We start from the raw sequence: 20403 nt of genomic DNA on the forward strand, positions 1-20403 counted from the left end.
GTGATGCCAGTCACCTGTGACAATGCGCTTGAGTGCCTCCTTTGTTGTCCTCAACATGCGTTCGGCTTGTCCATTAGAAGATGGATGAAATGGTGCAGACGTTGCATGTCTGATGAGATTAGCTCTAAGAAAAGCCTGAAATCCAGCAGCAGTGAATTGGGCCCCATTATCAGAAACCAAAACATCAGGCAACACATGGGTTGCAGAGTTTTCTCAGCACCTGGATGGTCCTAGCAGTAGTCATGTTAGGAACTGGAATTACTTCCAGCCATTTTGAGTGGCTATCCACTACTATCAGGAAAAGCTGCCCCTGAAAGGGCCCAGCGTAGTCTATGTGAATCCTAGACCAGGGAGTGTGCATTTCCTCCCACCTGTGAACTGGGGCCTGTGGCATTTCAGGCCTAGATTGCTGGCATGTATAACAACCATGGACTTGATCCTCGATAGCCTTATCAAGGCCAGGCCACCAAAGGTAGCTTCTAGCTAAAGCTTTCATTCTTACAATGCCTGGATGGCCTTCATGTAAGGAGTGTAAGACCTTGTCTCTTAGGGAAGTGGGAATTATGGCTCTGTTCCCCCATATAGCTGAGGACTTGGGTTAGAAAAACCCCTAAGCGTGGTGGGTCTCCCCTGAATTTTGCTTCCAGTGGTGGAAGTCTTTGAATGGATCGTTGTGTGCGCAGCGGGTGGTATTGCCCTTCATCCTGACCCCCGTCTGTGGTTCAGGGGGGTGCTACTGAGGTGGCAGCTCCTGGTCCAATGGATGGCCCCAGTGTTGCAGGTTCCAGATCCCCCCACTGTCTCTCCAATTGCGGCCCCAGGTTTAGTTTTTAGTTTAGTTTTATTAAATTTTTATACCGCCCTTCTCCCGAGGGACTCAGGGCGGTGAACAGGGCATATGATAAAAATACAAAACTACAAAAGTTAAAATAGAATTAAATTAATGCCCAAGATAAAACAATAAAATATACAAATATTTAAAACCCAAATTAACTCCCCATCAGGCCAGGCCAGCTTGTTCAAACAGGTGGGTCTTTAACCCGCGCCGGAAGGAGCGGAGATCCGGTGCCATCCGGAGCTCCACCGGCAGTTGATTCCACAAAGCCGGGGCGCCCACAGAGAAGGCCCTCCCCCTGGGGGCCACCAGCCGGCATTATCTGACTGGAGGCACCCTGAGGAGGCCCTCTCTGTGGGAACGCACAGGGCGGAGGGGAGTTGACGCCGGCAGCAGGTGGTCCCCAAGGTATTCCGGACCCATGCCATGTAGGGACTTAAAAACCATCACTAAGACCTTGAACCTCACCCGGAAGACAACTGGTAACCAATGTAGCTCGCGGAGCAAAGGTGTAACATGGGAGTACCGGGAAACTCCCAAGACAACTCTCGCGGCCGCATTCTGTACCAGTTGGAGCCTCCGAGTGGTCTTCAAGGGAAGCCCCAAGTAGAGGTGCTGCTGCGGCTGCGGTATTCAGCTTTCTCCTCTCTTAGTGAGCTAAGGGTTTTCTTCATCAGGTCAATAGCTTTCTCTAGGATCCACTCCTCTTCACTGACATGCAGAGAGCTCTCCATCTCTTGCCTCCATTCAGGTTGGTGGCCGCCCCGCCTCAGGGTCACTTTCCTCGATGCCTTTTCCCACTTGCATTTCCTTCCAACGCCCATGGACAACCATGGTTTGCGGTCGTGCATCTCCACCACCTCTTCCCCAGAGGAATATGATGCTTCAGCTTCCGACCATTGGTGGAGTTTCATTTTGGGGGAAAACTCCCTTTCCATGGGGCTTTCCTCCTCCCTTGCCTCGTCGTTAGACATTGTATTTTTTGCAAAGTCCCCCGGTAAGGTTTTTCCTTCCAGGTTGACTCTTAATGCAGATCCTGGGTGCTTTCTTTTTTTTTTATTGAAAAGTTTTACAATACATTTTTTTAACAAAACAAAACCCCTCCCAACCCCCTCCCCTCTCCCCAACCCTCCCCAACACCTCCCTCCCTTCCCCCTCCCCCCTCCCCGACTTCCCAGAGCTAAATACAGGGTATAAAAATACAAACAATCATAATCTACCTTATGCAAGCAACAATAAGCTATTAAATCTATCGCACTTTAACTCTTATAAAATAACTACAAGCAATATAAATATCACATCAATACTTATTCAAATGCTAGATGAAACTTTTTAATCCCATATTTATTCTGAATATAATCAATCCATTTTTTCCACTCCACAATATATCTCTGTTGCGAATGATCTTTCAAGTTCGCTGAAATCTTTGCCATTTCCTCCAGGTTGGAAACTTTTAAAGTCCATTCTTCTATAGTCGGCAGTTCTTCCTTCTTCCAATATTGCCCTATTAAAAGTCTTGCTGCCGTAATTAAATTCAACATCAACTTAGTGTCCACAACAGTAGTATCAGTAATAATGCCCAGTAAAAACAATTGCGGACAAAACTTTATCCTTTTCTTAAATATCTTTTGCATATTCCACCAGATTTTAATCCAAAAAGCTTTAACCTTTTTACAGGTCCACCATATATGAAAATACGTTGCATCTTCACCACCACACCTCCACTTTTAGGCTGGCAGTTCGGATACATACTTGCTAATTTTTTAGGATCTAAGTGCCACCTATAAAACATTTTATAAAAGTTCTCTCTTAAGTTTTGAGCTTGCGTAAATTTTACATTTCTCACCCAAATCTTTTCCCAAGTATCCATTGTAATGACTTCTTGAAAATTCTGAGCCCACTTTATCATACAGTCTTTAACAAGTTCTGTCTCTGAATCAATTTCTATCAATGCAAGATATATCCTTGACCTTGATCTCTAATTTGCTTTACCAAATTCTCATCAGTCATTGAAAAACCAATTTTCTGGTCTTCTTTCCACCTGGCCTGTAATTGCCCATACTGAAACCAAGTTTGTACAATCTTTTCTTCTCTTAAGATATTATACAGCTTCAAATGCCATACATTCCTTTCCAAACTTAAAATTTCCTTATATGTAGTCACATCATGTTTAAACCCAACACTTATATTTTCTATTGCGTGTTTCGGTATTGCCCATATAGGTATCTTATAATTTAACTTATGTCTATACTTTTTCCAAACTCGCAACAGAGCATGTCTTAAAATATGTACCTTGAACACATTATCCACCTTATCATACAATAAATATGCATGCCAACCAAATAACAAATCATGGCCTTCAAGATTTAATAATCTCACTTGTGTTAAATTAATCCAATCACTTATCGCTGACAAAGCAGCAGCTTCATAGTATAGTTTAAGATTAGGCATTTTAAGACCACCTCTCTCACGCGTATCCTGCATAATCTTAAATTTAACTCGTGGCCTTTTCCCTGCCCAGACAAATTTATTAATACCCTTTTGCCATTCCTCCAAGTTTGAATCCTTTTTAAGAATAGGTATCATTTGAAATAAAAATAAAAATTTCGGCAAAACATTCATTTTCACTGCTGCAATTCTTCCCAATAAAGATAATTGTAGTTTTTTCCAGCTATCCAATTCTTTTTGAACTTTTCCCCATAACTTTTCATAATTATTTTTATATAGCTTTACATTTGAGGGTGACAAATATATCCCCAAATATTTAACCCTTTTAACAATTTCAAATCCCGTTAGTTCTTCTAAAACAGCCTTTTGTGATACTGTCATATTCTTAGACAACATTTTAGTTTTTTGTATGTTAACCTTGAATCCAGAAACTTTCCCATATTGCATTATTATCTCCATCAGTTCTACAACTGAATCTTCAGGCTGAGTTATCATAACAACCAGATCATCTGCAAACGCCCTCAGTCTGTAATCCTGATCTCTTATTTGAATTCCCCTAATTTTTCCCGAGTCCCGTATTTTAATCAATAATATCTCCAATGTTAAAACAAATAGTAAAGGTGACAATGGGCACCCCTGCCTTGTGCCCTTTTCAATGTTACATACTTCCATCAAACTATTATTAACTATTATACGGGCTGTTTGCTTTTGATATAGTGCCCTAACTGGTTGTAAAAATTTATCCCCAAAATTCATTTTATCTAATACTTTCAACAAAAATTGCCAATCCAATTGATCAAAGGCTTTTTCAGCATCCAAAAAGATCAACGCTGCAGGGATCTGATTGTTTCTTTCCAAAAATTCCAACAAATCAACTATATGCTTCACATTGTTCTTCATTTGTCTACCACTTATAAACCCAGTTTGGTCACCATGAATTACTTGTTGCAATGCCCTCATTAATCTGTTAGCTAAAACCTTAGCAAATATCTTGTAGTCCGTATTTAAAAGTGATATTGGCCTATAATTTTTTGCTTGGGTGACATCCTGGTCTTCCTTCGGAATCAGAGAAATAAAAGCAGTTTTCCAGGACGGGGGCACCCCTCCTCCCATTTGAATTGTCTGAAACAATTCCCTTAATGGCTTTACCATCTCTAACTGTAAATTTTTATAATACACAGCAGTCAATCCATCCGTACCTGGCGCCTTACCCACTTTCAATTGTTTAATTGCTGAAAAAAATTCTTCCTCAGTTATCAATTGATTCATCTCTTCCTTTTGTTCTTGTGTAAGAACAGGAATATTAGCATTCATCAAATATACATCAATATCTGCCTCACTAATCTTATCTCTAGCATATAACTTAGAGTAAAAATCAACAAAAGTCTTCTTAATAAGACTCTGCTGATACACTACCTTACCCTTATGTTCTATCTATATTAGAAGCCCTTTGCTTCTTCCTTAACAGATAAGCTAACCATCTACCTGGTTTATTGGCATTGCAAAAAGTATTATGTCTAGCATACCGTAAGTTAGTTGCCACTTGATGAGCCATCAACTTGTCGAACTGTCCCCTTAATAAATTAATTACCTCTTTAATCTTCACATCCGATGGATTCAAAATTAAAGCCTTTTCTTTTCCCCTAATTTCATTCTCTAATTCCTTCCTCCTGAATTCCAGATTGCGTCTATATTTGTTATTTAAATATATTAATACACCTCTCATATAAGCTTTACTAGCATCCCAGACCATTTCAATAGAAGTACCTTTATGCATATTAATTTTAAAAAAATCCTTCATCTGTTTTTTACATTCTTCCACATTTTCCTGATTTCTAAACAGATTCTCATTTAGACGCCAGGAGCGCCTATCTCTATTATCTTTTTCTATCTCTAACCAGACTGGACTATGATCAGACATAGTTCTTGGACAAATCTTAATCTTCTTAATCCTGGAAAAGAAATCATTAGTAATTAGTATAAAGTCAATCCTAGAAAAAGATTGATGTCTATCAGAAAAAAAAGTATAGTCCTTCTCTTGCAAATTTCTTTCTCTCCAAATATCTCGCAGTTCCAAATTGTCCTTCATTTCAAAAAAAGATTTAGGCAGTTTAGCATGACTTGGAATACTTTTAAAAAAACCACTCTTGTCCATTTGCGCATCCAAAACACCATTCCAGTCTCCCATAAAAATAAAAGATTTATAATCCCACTGAGTAATCTTGCTGTGTTGTAAACTATAAAAGTCTGCTTGTTGTTGATTAGGAGCATATAATCCAACCAGAAGTGTTTTCTTGCCTTCTATTAACAGTTCAATTATAACATATCTTCCTTGTTTATCTGCTTCAATTAACTCCGCTATCAAGGTATTCTTAACATAGACAACCACTCCATTTTTCTTATCCATTGCGGATGCAATAAATTGTGTACCCAGTCTTGAATTTAATAAGTACTTTTGATCCGTAACTCTAATATGTGTTTCTTGTAAACAAATAACATCATTCTTAAATTGTTTTAAATATTGAAAAACTTTCTCTTCTGTGGTGAATTTAAGCCATTAACATTCCAAGTTAGAAACTTTGTTGCCATCCTTCGCGACCCGAAGCTTTTGGAGCGCTTTTTCCAAAATCACCTGGACTCTCTTAGGTCGTGCTCCTCCCACAGCTTCACTATAAGTAAGTTTTGGAGGTGCCATCATGACTTTCTGCTGTTCTTGTTCTTGCTCTCGTCTCATTCGTCTCGAAGCAGCACGCGTCATCCTCCTCCGATGATACTGAAATTTGATCCACTCCTGTAGCTTTCTCTTCTATCTGTGTCATTCCTTCAGCACCTTGTAAATTCTCACTACATAATTGAGGCTCTCCCTCACCATTCTTCTTTGTAGATTCCAAAAGTGGTATGGGGACTGCTTTTAAAACATTACTATAGAAATCACGTGCCTGCAACACTGTAGTAAGACGATGTCTCATGCCTCCATGCATCACCACCATACCCACTGGTATCTCCCATCTGAACTTAATATCACGTCGTCTTAATTCTTGTGCCAAAAAGGCAAATTCCTTCCTTCTCCTTAGAATTCTTGGAGGGATCTCTTTTAAAATCAAAACGTCTTGCTCAGCAATTGCAAATTTAGTATTATAAAAGGCTTGAATAACCTCATTTCTAATTGCTCTCCTTGTAAAATAAACCACCACATCTCTGGGTAATTTCCTTTGTCTTGCAATCCACGAATTAACACGGAAAATTTTATCTATATCTTCCATAATTGCATCTGCTGGTCGCCCCAGCACACCTTCCAAAGCCTCAGAAACTATTTTCTTCAAATTTTCTTTAGGATCCTCTTTTAAGCCTCTGATTCTCACAGCAAACTCCATCTCATGGTACTGTACCAAGGTCAAATCACTATCAATTTTCTCCACCACATTTTCAGTCTCTGTCATTTTTGCATCTAATCTAATATTATTTTGGCTGAGATCTTCCACTCTCTCGTCCAAGCGTTCTATGCATACAGCCATGCCTTGAAATGCAAGTAAGATGTCTGCCCTAATTTCTGTTAACTTCTCATCCAGAAGCTCTGTAAGGTTTTCATCCATAAGCTCAGCTAATTGTTGGCGATTGCTTTTTCATAGCCTCTTGCAACACATCCTGCAGGTCTTTAACTGTAAGAGTTGGTACAGGTGCAGGTGCAGGTGCAGGTGTAGAGGGAGGGGGCATTAAAGCTTGTAACGAAGACTGCTGCACCGGAGAAGCCCCCGCGCTTCTAGGAACTTTAGAGGATTTGGCAGCCATTTTCACCCACTATTGCCTGCTACGCACTTTCACTTTCAAACTCCACAAAGTCCATTGAGTTAAAGATCATAAATTCACTTTCACCTGGATCTCCTGTATCACTCTGCCTGCATCCAGGTTCTCAAAGGTTCTCTCTTGCTGGCACGGATGGTTGCTGACGCCCTGCTCTGCTCCAAAAAACCCGGAGCAGAGGCACCCCGCAGTCCGGAGCAAACTCAGGCTTCGGGGGGCTCAATCCTTCAGCTGCCAAAACTTTTAGCTCTGGCGACCCCGGAGAGCTCTACCCCTACCTGAGCGCTCACCCCCTCCTCTTCTCCTGAGGAGGGGGCTTCCGAGCCACCAAAACAGCTGATCGGTGCTGTTTTCAGCGGCTCTACGGAGCCAGCAGGGCTGACAGCCAGAATGGCTGCCTGCAGCGACGCCTTGCCACCCGGAAGACCCTGGGTGCTTTCTATATCTAAGCATTAGATATTCAAATATATCACAATGTCAATGAATCTTCAATAGAAAGCTTTTGTGATTTGTTATCCCAATGATGAACATTCTATCCTAAAGACATTGTCTCCTGAGTAGGGTCATGGGAAATCTTAAATGTGGCTATGTTGCTTCTTCAAGTAGTCTCAGATGCACCCTAAAGCATATGCACAGGAAAGTACATGAATGAGTTGTAAATAATTTAAATGCATAAGCCTATGGCTGACAAAATGTTGTTTTAATTTGATAGCCCTTTTGAGAGAAGTGTAGGATTTATCTCTCCTTGATTATGTGTTTACTCTTGAAAGTTTATTAGAGTCATATTTGTCATTGTATTGAATCCATTGATTTTATTTGCTTATGAGAACAATTATAAGGAAATTTGAAAATATGGGAATTGTAGCTATGCTAGACAACAAACATGGCTGCCAACTCTAGCTTATAGGAAATGTCCTGATTCATATACCATGGCAAAAAATAAAATCACTAAAGAAGCTTCTGTTTTAGACAAATAATTTGTACCAGCAAGATAAGCAAACTGAGTATTTGAGCAGTAGGACACCAATATATTTTTTGACAATTTAGATATACTGCATCTGAAATCTGTGATACCACTTATTGGATTTAAAGGAGAAATAAAACAGTTTTCTAAGGGTGGAGATAATGTGGAGCTTCACCTTTATCTATTGTAATTCTTTGCACCCTACCCAGGAGTGGTCACAATAATGAAGGTTTCTACTGAGATTTCCAAGCTTCTCAGTGTGTAGCATTCATAAACATTATACAAAGATTACAGGTACTGAAGTTCTTGAGTTATGACCATTCATTCAGTGCTCACTCAAAGTTACAGCAGCGCTGAATGAATGGTGCTTTTGCCTAGTCCCTGAAGTTTGTTTATTTATATCCCAGTTTTATTATTTATATAAATAACTGAAGGGAGAGGACATAACTATTACTCTTACTTCCTATTTTTCCCACAACAACAACCCTATAAGGTGGGTTGGGCTGAGATAAAATGACTGGCCCAAAGTCACCCAGCTGGCTTTCATCTCTATGCAGGACTAGAACTCACAGTCTGGTGCTTAACCACTATACCAGATGGCTGTCAAATTAATTAGAAGTCATAGTTGTTGCAGACCCTTGTGGATATGTGATCAAAATTCAGGTGCTTGGCAGCCCTCCTGCACTTATATCCACAGGCGCATTTCAACCCACCTACCCATCCCACCTACCTATCTTCTCCCCACTTCTGCTCTTTTGGGCTCTCCCAGTTGACCTTCACCATCTTCTTGCTCCCATTACTGACCAAACACATATATCCTGGCCCTTCACAAAGCAGTTGCTGCCATGTGAGGCATTCTTCCTGAGGTCGTATTTGAGGGGCCAGGCTAAGCACACCTCATCAACAGTAGGAGCAAAAAGACAACAATTGTCAGCTGGAGCACCAGAGTGCAGGACAGCCAAGACCTCAGAGTGCAGAGTGGCAAGAGTAGCTGCGAGTGGGCTTTACGCCACACTGTGGGCTGGGCTGAATTGTACTGGGCTGGGGCATTGTGGCTTTGTGCCGCATTGCTGGGCTGGGGCTTTGTATGGAATGACTTGAGGTGGAACCTTGGCTAAAAACTAGTGGGATTCAGTTAACAATAGCAATTGTTACTAAGCAAGGCAGTCACATGATCTCAAATTTTATGACCATTTCACTTAGTGGCAAAAATTCCAATCCCAATTGCTGTCATAAGTTGAGGATTATCTGTACTTTCGTTTGTGCCCCATCCAGGGGTTTTTTTTGTCATAGAATGCCCAGAACAGAGTTCCGGCACCTTTTTTGGATGAAACCTTGTACAGTAGGCAAGGCGGGTTCTATGACTTGTGTGAGTTCCGGCACCTTTTTCTTTTTACAAAAATAGCACTGGCCCCATCACATTTACTCATGTGCTCTAACCAGTGCTTTTTTTGTAAAAGAAAAAGGTGCTGGAACTCACACATGTCATACAACCCGCCTTGCCTACCCTACAAGGTTCCGTCCAAAAAAAGGTGCCAGAACTCCATTCTGAGCATTCTATGAGAAAAATAGCCCTGGCTCTGATGCTTGTGAAGGGTAATACTTCAGAGATTCTGATGCCTAATGTGACAAAGTAAAAAGTAATTGATGTGCCCCTCAAAAAGTCTAGGGCTAGAAATCTTATTACCAAGTCTCAGTGCTGAAAGTGCTGTTAATTGCAGCCAGACATAACAGTACCATGATTCTTTTTATGACAATAGCATTGTGAGAACTGGAGTAGCCATGTACATCCATTTTAACTGGAGGTGTAACTTGATAGACTTCTGATAATTCCTAGCAGTCCAGAGGTACAGTTACTTCTTAGAAGGATAGATGCATTTTGAGAAAACAACTGAAAATATAGATTCACAGTATTGGATTGAATAGTACATTTTAAAAATATGTATTAAATCAAAATAGTAAGAAAACACACAGAGAGAACTGAGGCATGAATGAAGGAAAATATACATGTCCCAGGATAATGTTGCAAGACTGAATCTGAGTTGGTCATCGGGACCACAGGTTTACTCTTCCAAGCTTTTGGACTCGTGCTGGAGCACATGTACAGCTGAGACCATTTTTATAAGTTTTGTCCTTACTTATCTCTTTAAACTTTCTGGAAAACCAGCAAAACTAAATCACCCTCATTTAAACTGACTATTTGCAATTGTTATAGTAGTTGACTATTATTCAGATACCATTACTGCTTCTGAGTATGTATCAAAAATACTTTGAATATTTCTTGTGGTAATGAAGCTATTCTATATTTCTTTGTAGTTGGAAATGGAGAAATTGCAACTACAAGCCCTTGAAATGGAACATAAGAAGCTCTGTGCTCGGCTGGAGGAGGAACGTGGCAAGAATAAACACATTGTACTGATGCTAGTGAAAGAATGCAAACAACTATCCAGCAAAATGGTAGAAGAGGCCCAGAAGTTGGAAGAAGTCATGGCTAAATTTGAGGAAGAAAAAAAGAAAGCCAGGGAGTTAGAGGAATCTCTTGCTGTGGAAAAACAACGGAGCACACAGATGGAAGCCCTAATGGAAAAGCAGCTTTCTGAGTTCGACACAGAGAGGGAGCAGCTGCATGCCTGCCTCAGCAGAGAAGAAGCTCACACAAGTGACCTCAAAGAAGAGAGAGAGAGAATGAGAAAAACAATTGAGCAGCTCAGCAAGGAAAATGATGCAAAACTCCACCTTTCTCTTCCACGAAGGAATAAAGAGAGAGGCTTCATTTCTGTCTCCACTGGAACAGAGGGACCAATTTTGAGGACGCTTTCCTGCCAGACAGATGCAGTATTAATAGACAATGGAAACGAAAGTGTTAGAAAATTGCCTGTAACAGTACCCATAAAGCATTCAACCGTCCACCCTTTGCTTTTGGGGCACGCAAAAGTGAATGTATCCTCCAATGCCGCATTTATAAAGCCCATCATTGACAGGCATTCATCCTGCAGTGACCTTCTTTTGTCCCCTGTAACTTCTAATCTATCTCATAGTCAAATACAAATTGAGGAGAATGGACCAGTGGCTTCACCTGACTTAACAAGTCTTCCTTCCCCACTTCCAGATCATGTTACATCCTCTCCAGCTCCCACTATAGCATCCCAAAGCTACTTGCAAGCATCATCTGTTCCTTCCCCACATTCTCCATCTGTCAGCACTACTGGGCATCAAGGTCTGAATCCACGGGTCCAGGCAGCCAGATTTCGATTTCAATCCAATGCTAATGATCAAGATCAAAATGGAAACACGACTCAAAGCCATACATCAAGAGACGCCTCACCCACAAGTCGAGATAACCTAGTTGCCAAGCAGTTGGCTCGGAATACAGTCACTCAAGTCCTTTCAAGGTTCACCAGTCCTCAGGGTGTGGCACATGGACGTCCAGGAATGTCACATTCAATAGATGTTGGCACTTACCCTCCCCCAATTAGCAGAATGAGTTTAAAGTCTCCCAGTGTTTCAAGGATTGACAGAGGAAATCCCCCTCCTATTCCTCCCAAAAAGCCAGGTCTTTCACAGACTCCGTCTCCGCCACACCCACAACTTAAAGCAATTATGGATAGTGGTCGCTCCCCTAATGTAGGTGCCAAAACTGAAGGCAAATTCCTGGTTTCATCTTCTTCCTGTTCACCTCAAGGAATCAGGGTAATAAATGAAGAGGTTATATCTAGGTCCTCACCACAGCTGCCACCAAAACCAACAATAGATTTATCTGTGGCATCTGCAGGCTGTGTCATTCCATCCATGGACATGCCTCAGGTGGGTGCCTGGCCTTCCCCGTCCCCTGGACTGAGCCAACCTGCATGTTCCGACAGCTCCTTTGTCATTCCCTCCACCATTGCCTGTAGCTCTTCCATAAACCCTCTTAGTGCTTCATCCTGTAGACCATGTGATTCAGACAGCCTCCTGGTAACAGCATCAGGTAAAGGGTGATGTACCCACTAAACTCCTTCCTTTTTTTACATTGTCATATAAATATATATATTTTCTCCATAGATTCCTTTTCCCTAAGATTCTTTTTTGCCTTTTCTCTTCCTTTCTTTTTTTCCTTTTCCTGTGTCACATTGCACTTCCACTTAATGCCTTTCTTGATTTCAGGGGTTTGGGAAATTCATTTGTTTTCATGAATTCTGATTACTTTGCATAGCCAACTTTTTTCTTTTTTCAAGAAAGTTGAAAGAATATCTTAGAGGGATTGTCTTAAAATTAGAAGTCTTTTTCATGTGTTGTTTGGTATTGTAGTATGGTGGGGGGGGCATTCCTTCACAGTTCTTTTCTCCCTCAGAGAACTGAGAATACATTTTCAAAAGAACTCTTAGTGGGGAAAAAAAATAGGCCAAAGGAAGAGAAAGATCAGAAAATACTTTATTGCTTTTGCTGCTCACCAGTCTTCGCTTCATCTTTGTTAAGTGCTCTATCTGATAAAAGAAAGCTGTCAAGAAACAGAATGATTGAAACATTTATATCTTGCCCTTTTGGGGAAGAAGTACTTTTCCTAGTCAGTTATAGTGTTTAAAAATGACAATTTCATAACAATAACAGCACAAACCAAACTGGCCAACAAGAAAAGGTCAACTGTTCTCTGCTGTCTGTAATAAATCTTCAGTAACTCTTAAAAACAGCAAAGGAAGGGAAGAGCATATTCCCTGAGTGGGATAAGGTGTGGATTTTTTTAATGAAAGCACTTTGTTGGTTTTATACTGTGTTTCCTCTACTTTCTATTAATATGCTTTAAACTAAAAAGGAAATTGCATTATTTTTATGAATCACTGTATACAGTCCTGCTATAGTGCAACTGAAAATGGCTGTAGATTATAGCCCTAACTAGTCTTTGCCATTTTATTCACAAAATGCTTACACTTCTGAACATTTTTAGTGGTTAGTTTAAAACTTATTAAAAATAACAATTGACTTCAATTAAGCATAATTATTTTTTCAGTCTAAAATGCTTTAAAATGCTTTTTGTTCTAAACTCAGTGCAAAGTCTTAGCACTTCATTAAATGTTCTTCAACTGAAGGTAGATTAATCATTATGAAAGGATCTATTAGATTAATTACATAGTTGAACTTATTGTGGTTATGCTTAGATTTAATGTTTTGCAATAATTTATGAATATGGTAATTTAATGTCAAACATGTTTTTGAAAAATTGTTTTTCAACTTTCAGTGGTAAAAGCAGACTTAAATATAGTTATGGGTCTGTTTTGTTTTGATAAAACCTGGTTTTGATAAAAGCAGGACAGTGTAACTTCTAAAATTAATAACCAAATGGTTCACATATTAACCCTGGGGGTAAGAAATACCCATATTGCATACTTGCCATAATACTGTATTTACTTTTCATGTGATGATTGCAATTCCACGTAGTTTAAGGCATTCTGATTCTTTCCCTCACTTGCGATGTCACATGAACTGGGGTTTTGCCCAATTTCAGGAGAATATGAAGGGTACTCTATATTTGTGTGCATTGAGTATTCTCAGTGACACCACTTAAAATAAGTGAAGCTGGCATAGGACCACATTTGCTCCTTATGTTGAGTGTGTCCAGTTACATTCTACTGCACTCCCCAAAATAGATAGAAAGCTATTGAAGGCTTTGCTTCACTGATCTAAAATAAATGAATTGCTTTGTCCTCTAGAATATATCAAAACTATTAGTTATCTAAGAGAAAAAGTGGGGAGAGAAGAGAATTTATTGCCTATAACTCTTTATGGAAAGTGTTTTGAAGATTAGCATCAACTATCTTAAAGCCAATAAATATCTATTAGGTTTATAATCAAGGAAGAGAAATTTTATAATGCTCTAATCAGTTGAATTTCCCATACCCTCAGCTTATATTTTCTTTCTTTAAAAAAATCATTTCAATCAACCTACATGATTCCATATGGTTTGCTTCTAATGTACGGTTGGTAATGAATTCTTTATTAACCATCTCCATAAACTGAAGCTGATGCCAGAAGCTGTTTTTTCTGCCTTGTTCCTTTCATTCTTCATCACTGCATGCCAAATTCTCCTTTCCAGATGCTTTATGTTTACTAACTTTTGCATATAAAACCACAAAGCTTATTCATGTTTCCTAATTTTATTACACAACTACCTCAGTGTATTCAAAGCTCCTGCTTGTTTATTAGATCTTTCACTTTAGCAGGGATTGAACATTATGCTTAATTAATGCAATGCAACTATTACTGCTTAATTTTTAACCGTTTAGTGTTGTTTTAGAAGACTTTCTAAGGTCCCTCAAGGGGCTGCTTCATTCATGTGTCTCTAGATTGAATTCAGGTTCCCCTATAAAATATATATTTGTGCCATATTTTGTGTGCAGCAGTCCGCCTGTGAAGTATCAGAGATTTTTCATAGATACTGTCTTCAATATTAGAGTCCTGTTAATTGCAAATGAGCTTATAAAGATGAAATGTAAGCATTGCTAAGGTAAAGGTATAGGTTCCCTCGCACGTGCGTGCTAGTCGTTTCCGACTCTAGGGGCCGGTGCTCATCTCCGTTTCAAAGCCGAAGAGCCAGCACTTGTCGGAGGACGTCTCCGTGGTCATGTGGCCAGCATGACTAGACTCCAAAGGCACATGGAACGCTGTTACCTTCCCACGGTAGTGATCCCTATTTTTCTACTTGCATTTTTACGTGCTTTCGAACTGCTAGGTTGGCAGAAGCTGGGACGAGTAACAGGCGCTCACTCTGTTACACGGCACTCGGGATTCGACCTGCCAAACTGACGACCTTCTGATTGACAAGCTCAGCGTCCTAACCCACTGAGCCACCGCGTCCCTCTCAAGCATTGCTAATGCAGTATAATTAATAACCACATAGCTCATAGGTACTTAGTTGATCTTTAATGAATAACTGTGTTCCTGAAATAGAAGTCTTTTCCAGAGGTTTACTCTCAACATTGTTTTCTATGTGGTCACTATAGATAGTTCTCAACATATGATAATTGGGCCTGGAATTTTTGTCCTAAGTTGTTGTGGTCGTAAACCCAGTCAGTCAGACCCAATTTTATGACAATTTTTATAGTGGTCATTAAGTGAATCCAGTTTCCCCAATGCGTGTTGTTTGTCATTTCCCCCCCCCCCCCCGGAAATCAGGAAAAAAGACTGCAAATTGCAGTTTTGTGACTGCAGGATGCAGTCTGTCATAAATGTGAGCCAGCAAGCACTCAAATTGTGCTTAGGTGATTATGGGAGTGGTGCAGTAGTCATAAGTGTAAGTCACTTTTTATTGTAACTTTGAATTATCTTTAGGCAAATGGTTGTAGGATTACCTACATTATAAACCCATGCTGTCATTTGATTGCTGCAGTTCACAATAGTGCTAAATAAGACATTGATGCTGAAAATTTATTTCCTTTTTCTCCTCTTTTCGATACTTAAACAAAAAGCATCATTCAAAACTGTAGGGAATTAAGAATAAATTCATCATTAAATTCAGTCCATTAAAAAAAAGTCTTTAAATCTGTGACAGACTGTGAAGTGGGCTGGTCTTCTATCATACCTGCTTTGACTTATTGCTAAGAATACCATCATAGCAAGAATAGATTGCTTCCACAATAATCACATTACCTAGAATTCATCATCCTTGTTTATTCCATTTTAAGAAAAAAATGACATTATTTGACAACTCAGGGTCCACCTCCATATTTTCAGAACCAAACTGGGTTGCTTTGAGCGGAGAATACTAAGCCTAGTGATTCTATTGTGCCAACATAATTTGATGAAGAGGATAAAAGTTACAATTATTGTATAATTGTTTCGATTATTTGTATTTTAAAGAGTGAAGCATGAATTCTAATTTGATATTTAACATCAAGAGAATAGTTGATTCTCTCCACAAAAGTGGCCTCAATCAGTCAAACTGAACAGTGAAAAATTGAGACATATTCATCAAAGTTCTAATTAGTGATCTATCAAGGGAAATAGTCTAGTTTAAACTACAAAGGTTTTTCACCTGTTTTGCCTATATTCTGCTTCTTATTGTTTTCAATTGTGGTTAATGATTTTGATTTTATTTTTAAAAAGATATGTGACAGAAGCTTTCAACAGTTGCTTGTTGCTTTGTAGGTAACACAAATCCTGTGAAATTCACATGATATGATTCTGTATTGTTTCCTTTCCTCGATGAAACACCAAACTTTCTGTGATGGCCTGCCCTGCAGGAACTCAGTGCTTTAGAACACAACATATTTATGTTCAGAAAAACTAGCCCTTGGGTAAAAGAGTGATTTGCGGCTTGCTGTGGATGTTGCATCCAAGAAGCGAAGTATCCTGTGCTACCAAGAAATATAAGTTGGTCTCCTTCTCCCCCACCATCAATAATAATAATAATAATAATAATAATAATAATAATAATAATAATAATAATAATAATAATAATAATAATAATAATAATAATTTTATTTATATACCGCCCTTCTCCCGAAGGACTCAGGGCGGTGAACAGGGCAAACATATAAAAATACAAAAATACAAAAGTTAAAAGAGAATTAAACACAATGCCCAAGCTAAAACAATAAATACATATATTAAAAACAACAGTAAAATCACTAGCCTAACGAGTTCTCTGTTGGAATCTTGGCTTAGGAATAGAATTATTTTCTTTCATTTTTTATAGAACAGCTTTCTCTTCTAGAACGAGCTCCAGGATGGCATAGATCAGTGATGGTGAACTATGGCATGTGTGCCGGAGGCGGCACTCAGAGCCCTCTTTGTGGGCACGCATGCCATTGCCCCAGCCCTGCCTCCCCTATGGTCTCCTCCTCACCAGCAGCCCCCCCCAGAGTGTCACACTCAAGTGCAGCCCATACGGAGCAGCACAGCCAAGGACATGGCAGTGGGGACAAGACTCCGCCCTCGTGCCCCATTGCACGCAGATGATGCTGCAGGGGTGGGTGAGTGGAGGGCGTGGCTGCCATGGCGCTGCCGGGCCAATTGGGCGATCTGCAGTGGGCCTTGGAGGTGGTGGTTGGCCCTGCAGGTGGGCAGGGCGGGGGGGCAGGGTGTTTTTTCGGCACTCGGTCTCTAAAAGGTTCGCCATCACTGGCATAGATTAATTAGGGACAAAAGTAATATCTGTGGAGAAAATAAGAAACTATTGCTGTCACTGTAGCAAAAACCTGATTCCAAGATAAACCTCAGGGTGTTCATGGCCTTCTTGCTCATTTCCTGCCTTTTCTTTCCTACTTTCCTCTTTGTTCACCTTTTTTTTTCACCCATCAATGTGCCTTGCTGTCTATTTAAGTTTTTGGCCCACTAAATATTATCCAAGACCAAGGAGACCTACTATAACTCCATTATTTGGAGCAGATATCAGGAATTATAGCTCCTTTATGACTTGTGGGCTTAAACTCCCAGAATTATGGCTGGCTCAAGAATTCTGGGAGTTGAAGTCCACCAGTCATAAAAGGGCTATAGTTCCCCACCCCTGATCTAGAGGCTGATTAGGCTGTAATACTACCATAACTAATTTCTTTATGTGGTTTTGGATCTATATATTTGAAATTACTTGCAAGTCCAATTTTTTTTCTCTGTTTTAGCCAAATCTGATTATTGCCATTGTAAACACGCCACCTTTAATGAAATTTACTAATATTTCATCATGGAATGCAAGCCTAAGTATAAATACATTGAAAAAGCACTACTTTGAAATTGATTAATAATGAATTGTAATATGGATATGATTATACTGTAAAGTATTTTCTACACTGATATTTGATAGCATAATTGCCAAATTGCAATGCAAACATTCTAAATCTTATTTTCCCATCATGGTACCTTCCAGATGTTTGCAAAGAATTATGATGATTGAAGTTCAACGTACTTGGAAGGCATCCAGTTGTGGAAGGTGGCCATACATGATATTATACTTAAAGAAATTAATGACCTCTTGGGAATACAATAGTAATAGTTTATATATAATGAATATTCTTCAAAGAAAAAGAAACATTCCTTTATGCTTACTCATTTTTAGTGAGCAGTTCACAGTTCCAAACTTCTTTATTTTCAATCTTCTTCTCTATTTCCTTTTGCAGCCTTTTGATGAAGGAAGAGTTCACAAAGTTTTCCGCACCATATATAACAAACTTCATGTACTTAATAAGCTGTCCTCTAAAGCTGCTAACCTCTGATACCTGGAATGTCTAACCAAGATAACCTTTATGATTTTCTAAAGTTCTGGTCTGTCAGTTGCCTTTCTTAAAGGATGATGTGGACCTTTGTTTTATGACATTTACTAATTGTGCACTGTAGCCTTCTTTTTAAAAACACCACAAAAATGTAGCAGTGCCATTAAAAATGACATTACAAAGTGATTAGGCCACCAGAAAAACAAGTATACATCAGTTACAGGGCTTTCAACTGTTTCTTCTGAAATGCACTTTCAATTAAAATATCTTTTTTATTCTTTAATTGTTATTTGTAAGACATGGCATTTCAGAGTTTTTAAGAAGGGGCATAATCCTGTATGAAATATCTCAAAGTTTTCCTACTAAATTTAGCTAGCTTTAAAGATGTGTGTGTGTGTGTGTGTGTGTGTGTGTGTGTATACACACACACACATTTTGTTGAGCATTGTATAATAACTTACAAAGTGAACAACATTAACTTCTTGTGTGTTCTCTAACGGATGTTGCTTTTAACTCACAGGCTGGTCTTCCTCCCTAACCCCTTTATTAATGAGTGGTGGTCCTGTTCCCCTGGGTGGCAGGTCCACCCTTCTTCACCAAGCTGCTGCCCAGGGAAATGTCACTTTATTGTCAATGCTGCTTAATGAAGAAGGTCTGAACATTAATGATTCCTGTGAAGATGGCTGTTCTGCCTTGTATTCTGCTGCTAGGAATGGACATACAGGTGTGGAATTTTTCAGATTTTATTATATTGGGCCATGATCTAAATGTTTTCAAATTAATACTGTAATTAATATTGCAGTTCCAAATATTAGGAGTAGGTAACCTATAGTCTAGAAGCAACATATGCTCCCATCAAAATTACATTGCTGAAATTTGTGAGAAATCACTGATTATCAGCTATGTAATTTTACTGTGTATTTTTTTAAAAAAAATGTGTTAAATCTCCATAAGTATTATTCTGTAGTCCTGCTAAAAAGGCATGATAAAATCTTGTACAACCATTATATAGGCTGCATAGTTCCTCTTCTAGCACCAAGAACAGCTCCTGCTATTTAGCATCAGAATTTTGTAACACCAAAAATTTTTGCACTTGGCATAGGATTTTGCATATAGAAATTTGTTTCAAAATATCTGTAGACTGATTCAGACTGCTGAGAACTCTTCATCAACACTGAATAAAGGAGACTTAGAAAGTAATTTGTGGTTCAGTAGGCCCACAATGGCTAAGAGGGAAATAACCCCCATACTGAACATGGAGATTTGTTGGGAACAGATCAACAATCTATCTAATCCAGTATCTTGTTTTCCACAGAGGCCAAATCTCTGGGAAAATCTTAAGCAAACCAAAACACAGTAGTCAGCAAGAACTTGCTTTCACAAGTTGTAGATGCTTCATCATTGGAGGTTTTTTAAAAAAGACGGGACAGCCACCTATCTGAAATGGTATAGGGCAGGGGTCGGCAACCTGAAAAAGCAAAAGAGCCACTGGGAACCGGTTCCATCACACATTAAAAAAGTGGGAGCCGCGTGCGTGCATCCATGCACGCGTATGCACCAAAAAACATTTTGTGCATGCGCAAAATGGGTTTTTCTTGCGCATGCGTGGACGCGCGCGGTTGCCTTTTTTTTATGTGTGATGGAACCGGTTCACGGTTGCACAACGGCGACGGCCCGTCTGCAAAGCTCTCGGAATGGGTAGCGGCGCCGCTTCTTGCAAAAGCTGCCGCGGCCCGTCTGCAAAGCTTTCCCAAGAAGCGGCACCGCTACCCATTCCGAGAGGTGCGCGCGCACCTCTCCGAACGACCGTAGGTGCACGCGCACCTCCCCAAACCTCCCCAAACGTCGGCAGGTCTCCGGACGGCGGCGGCTTGGGAGACGTGCGCGCGCACTCTCCAAACTGCCGCCATCCCGTTTGCACAGCTGCCGTGTTCGTCAATGTTTGATGCGCGCGCACTCTCCAAACCACTGCCATCCCGTTTGCACAGCTGCCGCGTTCGTCAATGTTTGACGAACGCAGCAGGTCTCCGGACGGGATGGCGGCGGTTTGGCGAGTGCGTGCGCACTCTCCAAACCACTGCCATCTCGTTTGCACAGCTGCCGTGTTCGTCAATTTTTGATGAACGCGGCAGGTCTCCGGACGGGATGGCGGTGGTTTGACGAGTGCGCGCGCACTC

The 20403-nt window shown here is 40.0% G+C and overlaps 1 protein-coding gene across 1 annotated transcript in view; it reads left to right on the plus strand.

Moving 5' to 3' along the window:
- Window positions 1-20403, plus strand: part of CTTNBP2 (cortactin binding protein 2) — a 167154-nt gene that overhangs the window by 46138 nt on the left and 100613 nt on the right. The window contains exons 4-5 of the mRNA XM_081331681.1: window positions 10365-12015; window positions 18747-18950. Coding sequence (XP_081187807.1) covers window positions 10365-12015; window positions 18747-18950 — 1855 coding nt within the window. The remainder of the gene's footprint in view (window positions 1-10364; window positions 12016-18746; window positions 18951-20403) is intronic.

This window comes from Vipera berus, assembly GCF_964194415.1.
Source record: "Vipera berus genome assembly, chromosome: 6".
NCBI lineage: Eukaryota > Metazoa > Chordata > Lepidosauria > Squamata > Viperidae > Vipera > Vipera berus.